This window comes from Acromyrmex echinatior, chromosome 13 (genome assembly GCF_024713525.1).
Source record: "Acromyrmex echinatior isolate Ae372 chromosome 13, ASM2471352v2, whole genome shotgun sequence".
Lineage (NCBI taxonomy): Eukaryota > Metazoa > Arthropoda > Insecta > Hymenoptera > Formicidae > Acromyrmex > Acromyrmex echinatior.
This window is the reverse complement of record NC_141864.1, coordinates 8195587-8214170: the sequence shown is the minus strand read 5'-3', so window position 1 is coordinate 8214170 and position 18584 is coordinate 8195587. Positions and strand designations below refer to the sequence as shown.

The 18584-nt window shown below is 32.8% G+C and overlaps 1 protein-coding gene across 2 annotated transcripts; it reads right to left on the bottom strand.

The window, feature by feature from the left end:
- Window positions 1–97: 97 nt before the first annotated feature.
- On the bottom strand, window positions 98–18531 carry LOC105148712 (uncharacterized). Of its 2 annotated transcripts, none has more exons than XM_011060597.2 (4): window positions 17498–18531; window positions 3068–3156; window positions 2688–2912; window positions 98–1444 (listed from the first exon to the last, which is right to left on the bottom strand). In XM_011060597.2, the coding sequence occupies exons 2-4, from the start codon at window positions 3149–3151 to the stop codon at window positions 809–811; spliced, it is 945 nt and encodes a 314-aa protein (XP_011058899.1). In that variant the 5' UTR covers window positions 3152–3156; window positions 17498–18531; the 3' UTR covers window positions 98–808. The 2 variants fall into 2 exon arrangements, with proteins under 2 accessions (XP_011058899.1, XP_087268990.1); XM_087412864.1 differs by lacking the exon at window positions 17498–18531 and adding an exon at window positions 7501–7575.
- Window positions 18532–18584: the final 53 nt, after the last annotated feature.

Genomic DNA, 18584 nt, shown 5'->3' with positions numbered 1-18584 from the left:
GCGCAATATTCTTACATACAAGTATATCTCTCATAAAGAGAAATATATACACGGAAATGAAGAAATATTTGCAAGAATCTTATCGAGAAGGCATGAATGTTGACCATGAGGATCTTTATTTTTTAAGGAGAATAATAATACAATCTATATATGTTTTAGAGGTCGATGTCGTATCAAGTCTGATGATAATGAAGTTCAGACTTCACTATCGTTCATATAATTTTATTGATCGGGATATAAAATCTCACTAAAGCGTCACTCCGTATGCTCAAAATTGAGTAAACGCCCCGATTGTCATGCAGCTATTTAAATAATTAATTAACGCAATAACAATTAAAAATATATATTAGAATTTTCTCCCATCCCAATCTTTCCATTCTCTCACTCACGCTCTTACAATTTTTCTTTCTCGTGTGTATCAACGACAGGATTAATTTCAAAATACTGGGTTTACATTCATTTTTTTAAAAGTTTTTTTACGATAAGCTATACAATATAAAATATAACGGAGATTATTGTTTCCTTTTTGTAAAAATAATCATTGTATAAAAATGTATAAAATCATTATTATATGTAATTTTGTAAAACAATTATTAATAAATATATCAACAATTAATATCTCACGATCCAATTATCGTTACGTAAATAAATACGTAGAATTAAAATCAGATATTAGACTAGGTATCCCAATCGTTCGCTTATAAATGTGTATCTACGCATTTCTGTGAATCTCAACCGACTACTACATTTTGCGAGCGTGGCGAACGAAAGCGATTCTCGTGCAATGACGAATTCCGCTTCGATGGACCTAGAAGTTCTTCTTCTTCTCCTTACTCATCAGAATGTTGTCGTGGTAACTGATCTCTTGTCCAGCCACAGCGGGGTGCAAGTAATGCGGTTCCACGTCGATCTTTTCCTTCACATCCGAGTCCAGCACCAAAGAGTGATGTGGTCCGTGATGAAGATGCTGCTGTTGCTGTTGATGTTGATGCTGATGCTCGTGCTGATGTTGATGATGATGTTCATGCTGGCCTTCCTTGTTTTCTTGAGTATACTTCTTAATCGTTTCCTTCAATTTTTCCAAGTCGACTTCTTCTTCATATTTAGAGAACAATTCCTTCATATGTGATTCGTCCAGCTTTTGCGATTCCTTCAATTTCTTGACGAGTTGATGAAACCGTTCATTAATTTGCGTTCCGTTAAATTCTCTTGTTGTATTCTTCGAAGCATTTAAGTTCGGATCCAACAGTAAATCGGGCGTCTCGTGTGCTACATTCACATTCTTGTCCAAATTCTCCTCTGTTAAGGACTGCAGTAAAGTGTTATAATCCGGCTTGATCTTTGAAGTCTCCATGCAGGAACTGCAGGAACAGTTTGTGATGATCTGCACTTTCTTTTGCATAGTCACTGGATTATTTTGTTCGTCTTTGCAATCTAATGTAACCTGAGAATACGAAATAATTTTTAATATATATATATATATATATATATATATATATATATATATAGTTAATTTTTGAATAATTATATTCAAATCTTTTATTAAGAAAATAAATTTTTTTTTAATAAGGATGTAAAATTCGAAAAATTATAAGAAACAAAAAGAAATAAAACAATGAAAATAGATATAAATACTTTTAAAAATAAGATTAATGATAAAATACAATTTGTTGTGACTTTATCAATCAATTTTATCAGGTGCATTTAAGGATATCAAGATAATGAAGATAAAATATTTTTTTAATCAACGTGATAATTTTCTTCTCACATATGAGTAATTTACAAGAATAACATACTGTAAGAAGGAAAATATAATCCTTATAGAGGCGCATTTCTTCTGCTAGATTTTTATTAACATTTGTATTTATTTATTTTTTAGATCGCTGATTATGAATCCAAAGTCAAATTGTAGAAATTTAAAATAGTACAATCAATATGGCAGATTCAAAAATGGAAAGATATTTGATGAATTTGCTATATTGAATTGTGCTTCTTTCATTTATTTTTTATAAGAATTATTAATATTAGAGAAAAGTAATTTTTTAAATGTTTTATCATTTATACATCATTTAATTGTTTCTAAGAAAAAATACTTTCAATATTTTTATACATTTAAGATTTTTTTAAATAAAAAATGATCATGTAAAAAATTCTTAATAAATTATTAGAATCTGACCGAAATCTAAATTGGACGAACACCATATGATTTTCAGAGAGTCATTGAAAAATTTCAAAATATGTGAAATTTATGTACTATTTAAAAAATAAAATTTTATTAATATCTTATTATTCCTTAAATTATAAACAAATTTAAATTATAAAAAGACACTAGACATGTGACAACTTGATGACAAAAAAAGGATAAAGAAGAAAGGGATAATGTCGGGTATTTGCAACAATCAGCGCGAATCAGCTGATGATAACATATAGTTTTTCGAATGTTCATCGGCGCGTTGCAATGTGTATAGTTTCAAGTTACTTATTGAAATTTTCTTAATTTCGGCCAAAACCAAAATTAAATTGAAACTTTGATTACTAAAACTTTTTTTACCAAACTGACCAAAACCGAAAACAAAATTTCAGTCAAATTCAATAAATTATATATTGTAAATTAAAGTGTAAATACTTGTTTAAATTTACAGCTTCCTAAATTTATTAATTTATATGTAGTTTATTGATAAACTCACAGTGTGCCAAACACTATCGAGAGGTTGACAGGAATCGCAATAAGGTCTTATGAGATCTCCAGGTGCGGAGGGTTCACTGTGAGGGACCATATACGAGAAACAAGCACCGACGCAAACGTTATTGTCCAATTCCTGCGAAGAACACTGAGGCCATGTCACTACCTGTTTTATAGGCGTCGTCTTGCACCAACTGTGCTTGTCAGGATACAGCACGATATTGTGGACCTAATAAAAATTTAAGTTTTTTATAAGTTTAATTTAATACATGTATAAGAAAAAATATCAGATTAAATAATATTAATTCAAAATTATTTTTTTACAAAATTCTAAAAGAAAAAGGTCGTTTAATGAATGAATGATGTTAACGAACGAAGACGAACCTTGTGTTCACGATGAGCACTGAGTAGAGCAGAATGCATTATTAACAAAAGCATTATTGTGGAAAGCCGCCATATCGTTCCCATGATTCCTGAAACAGTATAAAGAAATCGAAGATATCCAAATTTTTCCACTTTGTATTGGACAATGCAAATAAAATAGTTAAGATATTTAGAAGATGATTATAAGTCACAATTCAATAAATGTGATTTTTTAGTTATTATTAAATAAATTAAATAAACGTTACTCTATCAATATTCAAACGTAATCTAACTTAACTTCATAAAAAATATCGTCACAACTTAAAAAAGATAGCTTTTAAGGATCGTAAAATGAAAATGACAAAATAATTTTTAATAAGATTGAGAAAATATTCTTTCAACAATACTATTTGATTAATCAATAATTTTCTGCCAAGTTAAAAAATAAGTTTTTTCTTTTCTGAGAACTTAATTTTTTCAGTTACAAATGTGGGTAGTGACTAGTTAATAAATTAAATAAAAGTTAAATAAAACATTAAAAATAATTTAATAATTTAATAATTTTTAATTCAATTTAGTTATCTTAAAACTTTAATTTATTAATTTTTTCTTTATTAAGTTAAAGTTCTTTTTATCTCTCTAAATGCCAATATATTTTCTATAAAATTTTAAATATTAGAAAATTAGTTTAGAAGAAGTTCAATGATTGTGTAATGATCGCGACTCTCGTAGTGTCCAAAGATATGTTGGATCTGTATTTAGGAAATGCTATCAATGCTATTGCGTACTTGTTTTATTTAATGTTATACTTGTTTTGTCTAATGAATGATAAAGAGGAAGAATAAAAACTTTTTATTTACATAAGATTTTCAATGAATGTGCAGCGCAAAGAAGAATACAAAGTTAAACTTTTACAAAATTAAAACAATTACTTATGTAGAAATACAAAAAATTAAATTTTTATTATACAAAAAATATTTTTCTTTATTCTTTTTATTTTATATAATTAACACATAAAATATTAAATTTATCTGATAATCTGTATTGTAATTGTTTTGTTATTTAAAGTAACCTAATTTTAAGAAAAATTAGGATCTGATTTAATAAAATTAACGTTTTTAAAATAAATTTTTTAATTAACTTAAGTTAATTTAATCTCACCGTAACATTAAATGAGTTAGATTTTTCTTCATTCAACTTTTAGTTTAATTAATTAATTTTATAAACGATTAACTTAATTTAATTTTTAAAAAATATTATATAAATATATATAACTTAACCAACCCTATAATTAACCATTATTGATTGACTTAAAAATAACAATTATTTTATTTCTATATATTTTTTGTTTATTTGAATCCATATAAGGCTGAGAAGGGTTAAGTAGAGCTCGAAAAAAATGTCATCATAAAATAATAAAATGTTTTTGTTTATCGGTTATCTTAACGTTTGCCTGTTTAATATAATAGATCTTATAAAAAAATTTTTGTAATAGAATTTCGGAATAAATGTTGACGGAATGATGACATCAATCTTTTATAATATATTTAATAATATGTAATTAATAATATGTATTTATTAATATATTTATAATAAGTTAATCAGAATGATTACTTTGTATGTAATTCGATAGTTTATGGAAGGAAATAATTATTTATTAGCACTGAGGAAGACTTTGTAAGTCAGAACGTTTACAACAATGTATGTATATATAAAAATAAAATAATTATTATTTTTAAGGGATTATTCTACCGTGAAACTTTAAAAAAATCGAAAATTTTTTTTCCTTAAATCGATATTTTAGGATCTTAAGAATATAAAATTTTTTATCCGAAAGTGAAATTTCCAATATTAACGAAGATACAGATTGATTATGTCGAGCGGTGCACAGCACCTCCACGTCGCTGTTAAACCGTTCCGTTTATTAATAGTTCCGTCATTATTTGATATTATAGTTACATATCTGTAGTGTAGATGACATTGACACATAATTTTAATATAGATTATACCGGTTTCGATTAAAAATCAGTGCGTCCATGTGCTTAAAATACGACGAAAAGGGATTATTATTGAAACTTTAATTGCATTTTTCTCAGAATGGTGTTTTCGAAAACGGTGGACACTAGAACTACTATAAAATTAATCCAAATGTTTCGAAATTTAGCTCAGTTATTGTCAATTGAATTATCTAAAGAAATATTTGTGATTTTTTGCTATAACTTATATATTTTTTTGTTATCCACATTTTTATGTCAAATTTTTACGAGAAAATTGAACTTTTTTTTCATGTGTGCACCATTTTTACATTTTTCAACATTTTTTAATTCTGCCAGATATTTCTCTAGCAAATTTAATGCAGATTAAAAATAATTTTTTAATCTTTAGCTACAGCATACCTTGGACCTGTTCTGCTGTTTATCGCGGATGTCTTCACATGCAAGCCTCCAAAAAACTTGCTGTAGCGCCGCTATTTTGTTTTTTAAAATTATAATTTTTATACGTTTTATACATCAAAATATGTACAAGTAACGTATAGATATAAAAATATTTTTTGTATCATGTATAGAATCTTATATGTATAAATATCTATACATAGATCAAGTATAGATATTTTAATAATCATCTCTCAAAGTCTAATGTATGATTTTGAGGCCTCCAAGATGGAATAATCTCTTAAATCAATCATTAATGCTTAGTTATAGACCACGATATCATTTTATTGCATAGCAATTTTACAAGCTGGGGGGAAAAGGATTTGTGTGTGTGTACATTAATTAACCCTGTTTAGTTGTATCATTTTTAAAATAAGGAGTAATATGATTTTTTTTACAACTGAAGATATAAGAAAGAGAGAGAGAGAGAGAGAGAGAGAGAGAAAGGGGGAGAGAGAGAAAGAGAGATTCGCGCAATCAAGATTGTGAAATTGTTTTTAGCGATAAAAATGGAAAGACAAAGGAAAAAAAATCTGTGTTAATTTTGATCTCCTCTATGCTATGTCACGATATATCATAAAACTTTACAGTTTGCAACGAGTGTATTAGATAATTAGAAAATTATTTTCCTGAATAGATTATGGTAGTGTGCGATGCCATCTGAAATCGTGGAGATAGCGTGCTATTCAATTTGCGGGCTTTCGGGTTCAATGACTGACCGGAATTATATCAGTGAGAGATTCGTCAGTATGATACTGCGTCTTGTTTATTTCTTTTTATTTATGCATTCGTAAAATACATAAACTTCATAAATCAATATGTTTAATGTGTTGACAGCAAGGAACATACGTACGTAGATATTAAAGTCGTTGAGAAATGTTTAACTACTGGTTTCTCAAAGTAATTTTGAAGCATATAAGTATGACGGAAAGATAGCATCCGGATAAATTACTTTCGCTACCGAGAAGTTAATTAAATGGCTCGCGTGCGACCTCCAAGTATCCGTAAAAAGACGCGTCGAAAGTTATGGTCGGCTCGTTTCAGCGCCAAACGAAGTAACGGGTTCTCGTTATTGGATGATGACGCGACGCGTTTCATTCATAGATTGTTAAGGCTGATTCTCGATCTCAATGTGACATGCTCGAATTTTAACTTTTCGAAATTTCGAGATAAAGAAAGTTCATGTTTTTTCACGTTTGGCACATAGACGAGAGAATTCGTCGTGGATGCTTCATAAATGGCGAATTCAAAATATATAGTTATGGGAACATGTACTCCTTCCGATGTATTTTTTAAACTCAAGGGACATATGTGGCGCCTGAAAGATATAAGATAGAAGAATGTTCTCCATTTAAATACAACAAACTTAAAACAATAAAAATCAAAATTTTATAAATAATGTAAAGGAAAAGTTTAGATGTAAAGAAAGTTTATATACATCTCTTTTATTGTATATAGATCTTATTTTTTTGCGCGACTTAATCTTCTGAAGTCGTTAAATACACTATAATGCAGTTACTGATGCTGAGTCTGTAAGACCTGCTTAATTTAAAAGACACTAATTTCAAATAATTAAAATGACATAACTACTACAAAAAATAAATGCTGAGTTTATAATAAGAATGAGTTTTTTAATAAGAATAATTATATAACAAAATTATGAAAAGAAGAGCATAAGGAACCACAGCACAAGTTATAGTTTGTGATATTTAATTATTCTTGCATCAAAAATTGATTATTACAATAAGAACATTGAACGTTTCGGCCACAATCTGGCTATCTTCAGTAAATTAATAATATTCTTAAGACGCAGAGTTACATCAAGTTGGAATAAAATTCAACCGTCGTGTGTTAAAATTGTAAAAAACGTGTTTACATCTATGTGACGCTGCTTCGTATAATAATGTTAGAATGTCAGAAGTCATGAAAAGTGTAGAACGGGAATTTCCAGATTCTAATTTAAAATAATTTATTCTATCATTAATATCTTTTAAACGGAGTATAAAACAATAGAATCGTTACCTGTTTTACAGCAAAAAATATAGCGATGAATCTCAAGTATAACCAAGTATTGCATAGATAGAAATTTGTCGTGACCTTATGTGTTGTTATTGGTTATATCATATGTTTTACCGCTATTTATATTCATGAGTCAAACAGTTTGGAAAGTTCTAGAATTATTTATTAAGTGCGAGAGAGATCTTTTTTTAGAAGAGGAAGATAAACATCAGGCAAACCTTCAGTATCACTTTGTTTATTGATTTCCCACTTATTTGGTCTTTTATATGTATTATTTCTGAAATTCTTTGTTTCATTAATGATTCTTCGTTTCATCATTGTTCTGTATCTAAAATTTTTATGTTATCCCAATCAAATTCATGCATCTCATTCAAACGGTGACGTGAAACCACTGATATCTCAGAAGTAGGTTTCTTTATATCAGTCTTATGTTCTTTTATACGAGTTTTTAATTTCCTCTTAGTTTGGTCAACATACGACGATTCGCAATATATTTAAACAATTAATTTTATAAACCACTCCACAATGGTCACCCTTAAGCAAGGGATCTTTTCCTGTTTTTATAATTGTATTCAATTTATTCATAGGTTTATAAGTTATATCAAAACTATGAATATATGCAAGTTTTTTGAATTTTTCAGAAACCTTACTCAAGTATGGTATCGTGAAAAATTTTTTCGTATTGGAATCATATTCATTATTGTTTTCTTCTTTTGATCTGGATTAGTTCTATTTTCTAAAGTTTTTATTCTATTAATTGTTGGAAATACAAACAATCCGATTTTGTTGAATTGTTGTTGAATTTAAGAGGATAGCCATTATTTAGAAGAGTGTGAATTAATTCCGAAATGTTTTTTTCATGAAATTTGGGATGGGACAACAGTAAAATTCTATCAAGCTGCCCAATGATTACTCCTCTTTTATGTGCTAATGGATGATTCGAAAAATAATTTAAATATAATTAACCAACAAAGAAAGAATTACACGTGAATTTATAAAACACGTCGAATACAATCTGTTTAAAGCTGACAAGGAAATGTGTAAATCTGTCAGAAATGAAACATTTCAAATTCTTAAGTCAATTAACAATTGTGAATATTATTAATTTACTGAAGATGGCCAGATTGTGGTCGAAACGTTTAATGTTCTTATTGTAATAATCAATTTTTGATGCAAGAATAATCAAATATCACAAACTATAACTTGTGCTGTGATTCCTTATGCTCTTCTTTTCATAATTTTGAAATTATAATTACATTTGTTTTTTACGTTTTTTGAAATTATATAACAATAATTATATAATTATATTACATAAATATATAACAATAAAAAATAATTATATAACAATTATATAATAATTTAATAAGAATAATTCAAATTTACAGATGTATGTAAAGAAAATCGGATTGTTTGACATCTTCGACAAAAAGATTTATAATTGAATGAATCTACAATAAACTTACGTCTGGAAGATAAAAAAAAGTTATATAAATAATAGTAATTGTATAAAAAAGCAAGAAAGATTAAATGAAAATAACAATATAATAATAACTGAAACAAATATATACGTTTGAATATATAAATTTTTATCTAATATTAAAAATTTTAAGCTTTAAATACACTTGTTATATAATAAATGTTTCAATTTAACAGAGGTAAAATCTTCTACGAATCAATCACAACATTGATACGAATGTCAAACCAGGGAGACGCGGTTCCAATTACGCGGATCCCGTTGTTTTTTCGGTTGCCAAAAAAAAGAAGTATCTAAGTCGAGAGATGTTGCATAGGTACTCGTGCTGTCCTCCGAAGGATTCATGTCCTCATCGAGGACGAAACTTGCGAGTTGAATTCCTGACAACGGCAAGAATCTTGTCCTTCGCCGGACAATTGGTCGTCGGCATTTCCAGAAAGAGGCTCGATTTTTCGTCTTCTGCCATCTCTTGCCAATGATTTCGATCCTATCCTTCCGCCTCTCTTTGTCCCTTCATTTTCTTCCATTCTCCTTCGTTTCCTTTTCCTCCTATTCCATGACTTCCATTATACCCATCCAGTCCTATGAACGCATTCGGTTCACAAGAAGGATCTTTTTCTTCGTTCCACAACGCAACCCTTTATTCTCCTCCTTTATTCTCACGTAGAATCTCTTCGATCTTCCGTTTTTTATTTCAAGTTCTAAGAACTACAGTGCAGTCAGGACTGCAGACCAATTTCATAAATTTGAAAGAAGCTAGCTGATTGAAATGTCAAAAATAATCGAAAAGAAAGTGCGCAAAGTAGAAAATAGCGCAAGTTTTTCAATAGGTTTTTGTAGTTAACGATATACAATAGTTGCCAAATGGAATAATTGATTTCTTTATTTCTCTCGATATAATACTATTTATCATATCACAAAGATAAATCTTATTCTTACTCAGGGCTTTGATTACAGGATGCAACTTGAGAAATCCGAAGAAACGTATCACATTTCAAAATTAGTCCTCTTGAGTAATTCTTGTTGAATCACCCTGTACGCTTCGAAACTGCAGAAGTATGGGGCAACACGGCGCGGCGCGACCGCCCGTCTCATTTCTACGAGCGGAGATTTGAATGACCGAATAGGATGCAGCAGGGACGTACTTGACTAAAACAATAACTAACAATGATCAATGGATCTTTAAAATGCAATGTTTTCAAAAATACAAAATTGTTACTTGTAGATTTATAAGCAAATTACATTTTAGAAATAAATTCATATGTATACAATAAAAATATATATATATATATATATATATATATATATATATATATATATAAAACATATGGTAAATCGATAGATACACCAAAATAAAATCAGCTTCTTTACATCGCACGTCGCTAGTAAAATCGAATTTTATATTATTCTGTGTAAAATATATTTAACTTTGTTATAATTAAATTATTCTTAACGCTTCACAGTATCGATTAATATTTCCCAAACAGTTGCAGTTAAGAATATTAATGGTAATCAAATAATTAAATGTTCCTTTATATTTATCTACTTAAACCTATGTTTCTAAGAAATTTTTATGATTCTAATTATGTAGATTATTATATTTCATCAAGGTTGCTTTATAATTCGAAAGTAATCTTCTATGTATTTTTTCCTTCCTTGCATGCTTTCCGCATTTGTATATTACAATGCTCTGCGTTATATTGTTACATTATTGTTTTAAAATACGAATATATGCTTGAAGTTCTATATTCCGCAATGTAGAATGACTACGGCCCTGGAATGACCACAGCCAGAAGTCCAAAGCTCTTTGTTGCTGCGCCACCTTCTCTTCTCGCCTCTGGGTCCGTGTCGGTGGCACGGAGGACCTCCGGCCCACCTCCTTCTTCGCCTCCATCTCGGTCCCGTTCCTTCGATTTGCTCGTGTCCTCGAGATACCGAGAGAGGATGAAGAGAGCAAGAGGAAAAGAGAGAGAAAGAAAAAGCGAAAGGGAGAAAAAGAGAGAAAGAGAGAGAGAGAGAGAGAGAGAGAGAGAGAGGAGAGTGAGAAAGCTACGCGGCGGGAAGGAGCGGAAAGGCAGTAGAATAGAAGTGAAGAAAGAAGGATGAAGCGAGAGAAAGGGTCTTGCGTCCAGCCGCGAGATTAATTTGATTTTCAAGCAAATTTGACGCGCCCTCGAGCCTAGGCGGTGCCAGTACAAAGAGCGCCGCGCCTGTCCGCCCATGTGTGTGCCTCATCGAAATCTCCGACGATTTTCCATCGATCCTCTTGATCGTTCATTCTTCTTCATCTATCCTCCGTCAACAGCGCAATGGTCGACGAAATGGCGCGTTCGTTATAAAAACGCAATGAGTATCACACGAGTTTTAGCTTTAAATAAATTAAATCGTAAGAAATTGAATCGTCAAAACAGCGCGATATTTAGCTATACGTATCGATGATGCCAACGATAAAGAAGTTAACAAGATTTTTTCATTTTCATATACGTTTCATAATGACAGAAGATTTTAAAGAAGAGTAAAAGTAAATATTGCATAACATTTGTTTTCTCTTGTTTTAATAATAACGTGAAAAGTAAAATAATCCTTAAATGCCTTTTCGATATGGCATATCTTTTTCAATACTTCTTTCACTGTTTGTAACTTTTTATTATCTATTAAAGATACTTGATACCGTTACGTTCCTTCCTCAAGTAGATATCGTCATTATAATGACGAATTAAGATCCTTTTTCGTCATTAAATTAAATAATGATGTAAAAGAAACGTAATGTTTATTATAACGATTTATTATGGTCATAAACATATCATCATTTAATCGTCATTCTTAAATTGTATTTAATAAATAAATAATAAATAAAAAATTACTAATAATTTATACTATCTTAGTTAAGCATTAATTGTAAGTAAACAAATATATGTATTATTTATTTACGCCGTGTTTTTGGTTTATTTTATATCAATTTACTCAAAATCTTAACGTGCTATGCAAATTCTGTCAACAGCATCGAGTTAAACGCAAAAAAAATCTTTGGAATATGTACTATAATACTTTGGAGAGAATTTTGATGTTAAATAGTATTATTTATAAAAAAAATGTGTATTTTAATTTACATTACGTACTGTATAAGATTATGTATTTCTTATCATAATTATGTCATAATTTTAAAGTCATAAATATATTATGTTATTGATTTGTAATTTAAGGCTTTATTTTTATTTGCTTTTTTAATGTAATTTTGCTAATAAAGACTTACAAGAAATGTTATTGACGACACACTTTGCTATTTTAGTAATATACAGTGTTTCAATTGAAAAAAAATGTTTTACGTTATATTCAATTTTATGAAAGTTATATGTGATCGAAGTAGATTGAGTATACTATATACATTAATGTGTTATTCTCGTAGTCAAAGTCTTAAAGATTAAGAAGAAATAGATACAATATTTTTACAAAAATGCAAGCTGCATTTCCTATATACTTACTAGAGAAAAAGTGTCATGCTGATAATTTATTGCAAGTCCAGCGATTTCTCATTAATGCTAGCAGAGATTTATATCCTACAATTATTTTTAAACAGAGTTTAGGCTGTAGTTTTTCAATTTTAGTATAAAAAATATCTTTTTTATTTTTATAAGGAACTGTAGAACTATAAAAAAATGCTACTGGAACTGTCATACATTATTTTTTTATAATTTTATATTAATAGAATGTCATGCTAACTTCACGGATACTCAAAAGTGGGATCTGTGAAAAGTGTAGTTGTAACATCATATTCTACATAAGAAAAAAAACAATGGCAGTTAATGTAGTATTCTCTTTTCATAATTTTATTGTTCCTTATAAAAATAAAAGTGTTGCGCAATTTTTATACTAAAAAACCAAAATATGGCGTATTAAATTCAAATCATGATACTTTCCCATTAAAGTACTTACAAAAACGGTTGAGTTTTCTACTTATATTCATTAGGGCTTTTTTACTCAATATAGTGTGTACTATCATTTAAATGCGCTGAATGGTTTTTTTTAACCACACCCTGAATATACACTGCATTTCGTGTTGCAGAGAAGGAGCAAAGGAGAAATTCATTCATCAGCGAAAATTATTCTGCGATCGTAAGCTCTTGCACGTCAAACAAAAGTATAGGATATAGGTATTTCTATACGATCAATTCCTTCTCCTCATAATTCAACTACCTTCACCAGCATTCTCTCATCGATAAGCGACATAGATCGCACGTATATAATCACGCAGGCTCGCTTATTCACGTAATCACAACGCGCTGTTTTTCTCGTAATGAAATCATCCAGTGGAAGAAAATGATAGTATTCTCGTCTCTTCTGGTGCCAAAGCTGTATACGCACCGGTCAACCTACGATCCGTGTATAATACTCTGTCGAGACAGAGGGATCTGATCGTCCTGAAGTTCAATCTCCCGAACTTAATGATCCGGTGCGTGGTCGAGCGATCCGGAGATGACGGCGAGTGATATATCCATAATTAGATGTCTCGGGCTTTAATCTTCCGTTGGTTTTAATGAAAATCTCCACCCCCCGTTTTGACATACCCTAATTTCACATTTCGTTGGGACGCCGGCATGGTCCGGCCATCTTTTTTTCTTTTCTTATATCTTTTTCTCCTTTTTTACTCTTTAAAATATTGAAGTACCGTGGGCGAACTAATAGATGGCCCGGGGGTACAGGATGAGCTTGAAGAAGGAGTAAGGAAATAAAAGAGAAGTCGGTTGCGCGAGGGTGCGGATAGCGCGAGAATATCCGGAGAAAGGAAAGAGAAGGCGAGGAAGGCCCGCAGGGTGCGAGAAGGAGAGCCAAGAATGGATGGGTACGAGGGAGACGGACGGCGCCGAAAAAAGGAGTTTGCCAACAGCGCTGGGGGATGCCCCGAAAACACGCTGAACGTGTGGCGCCATTTCGGCTCCTTTTTTTTCTCTATCTTCTCCGTCGTCGCTGATCCCTCCGTGATTCCTCGTGCTTTTGTTTCTTCGCCCATACTAATTCTTCGCGGGCTGCACGGCGTGCCCGGAACGCGTGTAGAGAACGAACTGGAGTCCGTGAGAAGGGGCCGGAGGATGGGGACGAATCAGGCGGAAGAGGACTTACATGAGCTTTGCCCCATTCGTGATAAAGTAGCTCGTATTTAAAATAAGTCAATTTTTCTTTTGCTTTATTTCTTTTTCACAAAAAAATTGCATACAAATCTTTCCTACGGAAAGTATTTGAAGAAAGTAGCTTGATCCAATTGTTGAAACAATTTTCTTTTCTAAATCGAATTCTGTATGTGTTTTCGAAAGATACGTTTGCTCTAAAGTTCACACAACTACTGTGTAAACTTGTTCTTATTTCGCATGGAGCTCTAAGTTTTTACGTTGAATTGTGGAAAGAGGAAATGAAGGTGGAAATGATATAGGCACGAGGTGGCCCCGCATACGCACAGCACACGCGACTCGTGTGCGCGATATTGTAGAGGCCCCCTCGGCATGGTGCGGTGGCCCCCGTGAGCGCGGACCACATACCTGCAAGCGAATGCTCTTAAAAGGAAGGGCAGAGCCAAAGAACAGGTCGTTAAAATGTAATGACATTGTTGTTTTTAATGTTCGCCTCTTTAAAACGGTCCCTTTCGTCTTCCTCGAGCCTGCCAGCTACTTCTGGCGCTACCAGCCGTCCCCCTCTCGACCCGTTTGCCCGACCAAAACCCCTTTAACACTCTTCCTCCTTTCCTTGTTTACGTGAAAGACAAAGAGGAACTAATTGCGAATTAGCCATCCTTTTTCTATGGTATTGTTGCTCAGAAGTAAGTCCCGTTATATGCTTCATCAATTTTTCTGCGAAGGCATTTTTAAGTTTCTCACGTTCAAAAGAATATAGAACGTAAAATAATTCACAAGTAATCCTTTGACGAAGCTTTATCTTAAAAATAAAAATATCTGAGTTTTGCAATATTATATTAATAACATAATGCCAATCGTGATAAAGATATGTAATTAAGATAATTGTGATAACATTTTTAAAGAGCGAAGACAGAATATTTACTGAAATCTTGTAAAAAATTAAGAATTCCTTAATTAAAGAAATTAAAGAATCTTTTAATACGACTTTAAAATAAAGAAGTGAAATTGAAATGTGTGTAAATGAAGTATATATTGAAAATTAGTAGAAGCTAGAGATTCTCTACAATAAATACAATATTAACTGTATGTATCATTTTTTATAATTAAAGCCGCGAAATTTCTATAGAATAGTATAGAGAAGGCGAACAATGTAATATCGGTGAGTTACTCTATTCTGCTGAATATTAATTTCTACTGTCACTCTAATTTCTTTGGATATATGTGCCATATTTATTGTTATGCTTATTTATTCATATTTATTTATTATTATTATGAACTGATCAATTATCATTTTGCTTTATAAAGAAAAAATGATCAAAGAAATAATATTTTCAGAAAAAGACAGAGTTTAAATTTAAAAATAAAATTCTAAAAATTTCCCCGAATTCCGATAAAATTCTATAAAAATCCCAGGTTTTCGAGGGTACAAAATGTATTCTCTAAAAATTCCAGATTTTTCCAAGTTTTTTCAAGTAATAAACATCCTGAAGTAAAACAAAAGGAAAATATGAAAAGAGAAACAGATAAGGGGAATGATAAAACAATATATCTAAAAGTTATTAAGTAATCTAATCAAGATATCCTAGGAATTAAGCAATAAAAACTATTATTATTGTTAGTACTTAAATATATAATTAGCTAGGTTTATTTGTTATTTAAAGATAAAATTTTAAATCAAATGATTATTGTATCTGACTCTTCGTTCACTTGTTAATTGCTCAAAAATTATTTCTTATAACACGTATTTCTCATAAACACGTATAATTGGAGGAGATTATCTTATAATCTTCTAATTGTGTATATTAATTTTTAACAAACGAACTTTATTGTTTCACTCCCGGAATGTCTTGATATCTTACTTAACAATTCTTTATCATTAAATAGATTTATTACCTTTAATAACAATTTTTCTCACGTTCAAAATATTTTTTCAACATAATCGATACACTCAACTCCGCTTTTATTAGCCAAAAAACAACTAAAACTTAACATTCTCCATAAAAATTTTACATTTTCTAAAAGATTTAATCATAGTTCTAGCAAAGGTCTTTATTTGATATTAAAAATGAAGATATTCAAGAGAGAACATATTTTCAAGTATCTTATTTCTGAGAGACATTACAACGTTCGATAATCGACGATGCCGATTCGGAATCCCGAAACATTAATATTCTCACCTTGTCGAACCTATAAGACCAACCAATTAAGTCGGACGGTAGCTGTGAGCTGTAGACCAATCGTGGACAGTCTCCGTTAGAAAGGAACCGATTATGGGTTCGCTACCGCGCAACAGTTTAGCTTGGAACTTAACTGTTGCGTCTAAGAAGAGCTATCATTAAGTCCGGAATAGGGGTCCGGGCATTAGGATTAGTGGCCGAAACGTTTTGGATAGGCTTCTGTATCGCTCGAGTTCATCCCCGGGCCTGTCGCCCACGAAGGAGGAGGACCGCGATCATCGTAATTCGATCAGCTGGTGTTGGGTTCCTCGTTCGTCGAAGCGGAGGTACCAGAGAAATTGTATTTGCATTCTCGCAATACACATCAGCGAATACACATCACGAAGAAGAAAATGCAAACTTACGGAGGATCTTAAGCCAGACCATCTACTCCTTTCCCCTAAATTAGTAAATTAGTGTCTACAACTTATAATTGTGGGAATAATTGGCTTGACAAATATCGATGTTCATATGATTACCTTTCTTCTTCTTAATAAAGATAAAAAAAGGAAAGCGATATGCACGAATACCGTCACACTTCAAGTCAAGCTCAGAATTACAAATCTTGTGCTGCATTAAGGTTGTGCTCTCTCTATCAGCGGTACTCTACCTTTGTTTTTTTATAGAATGTGCAATAGCTTTGATAGCGCGTTAATAAACTTCAATTGCAATCAAATGCAGACAACACTGCAGGTTGTTAACAATAGAATCGAGCGATGGGAATCTCTGAAGTTTTCACTATCTTTCATCAATATACGCAGAATTCCGGAGCGATGAGAGTGCGTCTATCGTCGCGTATAGACGTATAGACGCGAGAGCATTCGCGTATATATGCATACGCACGCGGAATATACATGCATTCATACACATACACATATGCACATGTACATACACATATGTGCACAGATACGCGAGAACGAATGCGCTTCAAATTTCACAAGAGACAGACGAGCTCTCGCTGAACACGGACTCGCTTTCTGAGAGTTAGCGATTTCCGGAGCAGCCGGAGATTTCTGAAGATCAAGCCCAAGTTGTAGCAACCGATGAGAGGAGTCTATCTCAAAATACATAATGCGAGTTAAGGCTCGTTTGCGGAGGCTCGCTTCGCGATTTGATCTCAGATGTGCCAAAGAACCCATCAACCCAGGAAGCCTTGGCTTTCCCTTAGAGGGACTGTCACTCACCTCGGCGTACACGTCACCTTCGTTGTCGCTGTTTCGCTCGCGAACTGCGCACCAACACGTCGCCGGTCTCCTCGCGTGAGCACGCAGAGCAACAGGTATTCTAGTCGCCGCTTGGGCGACTAAGAATCTCGCGTCTCTCGCGAGTTGACGGAGAGAGAAGGAGAGAAATCGCAACCTCCGGACTCTCTGTCTGGTGAGTACGCGGAACCGTTCGAAGGGAATGCGTACGAGACCTTTTCGAGTACTTGATGGTTTTCGATACTATAAAGCTGAGAGAGCCGAACCGAGCTAAGCTGAACACGAAACTGTGCTGCCGATCTCTCGTGTTCCGTTCTCCTCCTCCTCCCGCCTTGCCCGTCGCCTCCTTCTCTTCTTCTTCCTCCACCTCCACCACTGGGTTCTTTCCTTCAGCTCCTCCTTCTACTCGCGGTACGCGTTCGGTTCCCGTTCCGCGCCGCGTTCCCGTTCCGTTCTCCTTCTTCGTCGATCTCGCGCCTCGGCATCGACGTTCTCCGCAGGTGCGACAAAGCGGAGAGAAAGGACGACGGGGCCAACGATGCGAGGAGGGGAAGAGAGATCAACCGTGAGCAAGGGAAAGAGATCTCCTCAGCTACCACCTCTCTACAAAACGCGTCGCGCGTACTGTAAAAAGCATATCGCCCGAGGCGTTACATCGCGAACCAGTAAAACTTGTCGTACGCCGACATCGCGCGCTCATCGATCGTAGCCGAGAGAGACCGAGCTGCGAACGCGATTGCTGGTCTCAGGGCGATGCGCGGCGCGAAGGTGACGAAGAGGAGGATTCAGGGATGGCGAGCCGGACACCGCGACGCACGCCTCCATCGACGTTAACGAGATCACTAGGGCTGCCGCTGATCCGCAAGAATTCGGAGCTGGTCAACTGGAAGCTGCCTCCCTCTCCTTCTCTCAGTCTCTCTCATCTTAGCCCCCGGTTCCCTCGATAGTCATCTACGGCTCCTCGAAGCTTATTAAATATTTGCACTTATACTTGTATAAATTTACAAATATTACATCTTGCCAAATGTGTCCACTTTAAACTACATCATTAGAAATTAACCCTTAATTC

What these genes read in the sequence shown, in the direction of transcription:
- LOC105148712 (XM_087412864.1), bottom strand. Translation starts at nt 7,555, where the DNA reads ATGCAATACTTGGTTATACTTGAGATTCATCGCTATATTTTTTGCTGT. An exon ending in GTGCTCATCGTGAACACAAG is followed by an intron (nt 2,913 to 3,067) that starts GTTCGTCTTCGT and finishes AATTTTTATTAG; the next exon opens with GTCCACAATATCGTGCTGTA. An exon ending in TCGATAGTGTTTGGCACACT is followed by an intron (nt 1,445 to 2,687) that starts GTGAGTTTATCA and finishes TCGTATTCTCAG; the next exon opens with GTTACATTAGATTGCAAAGA.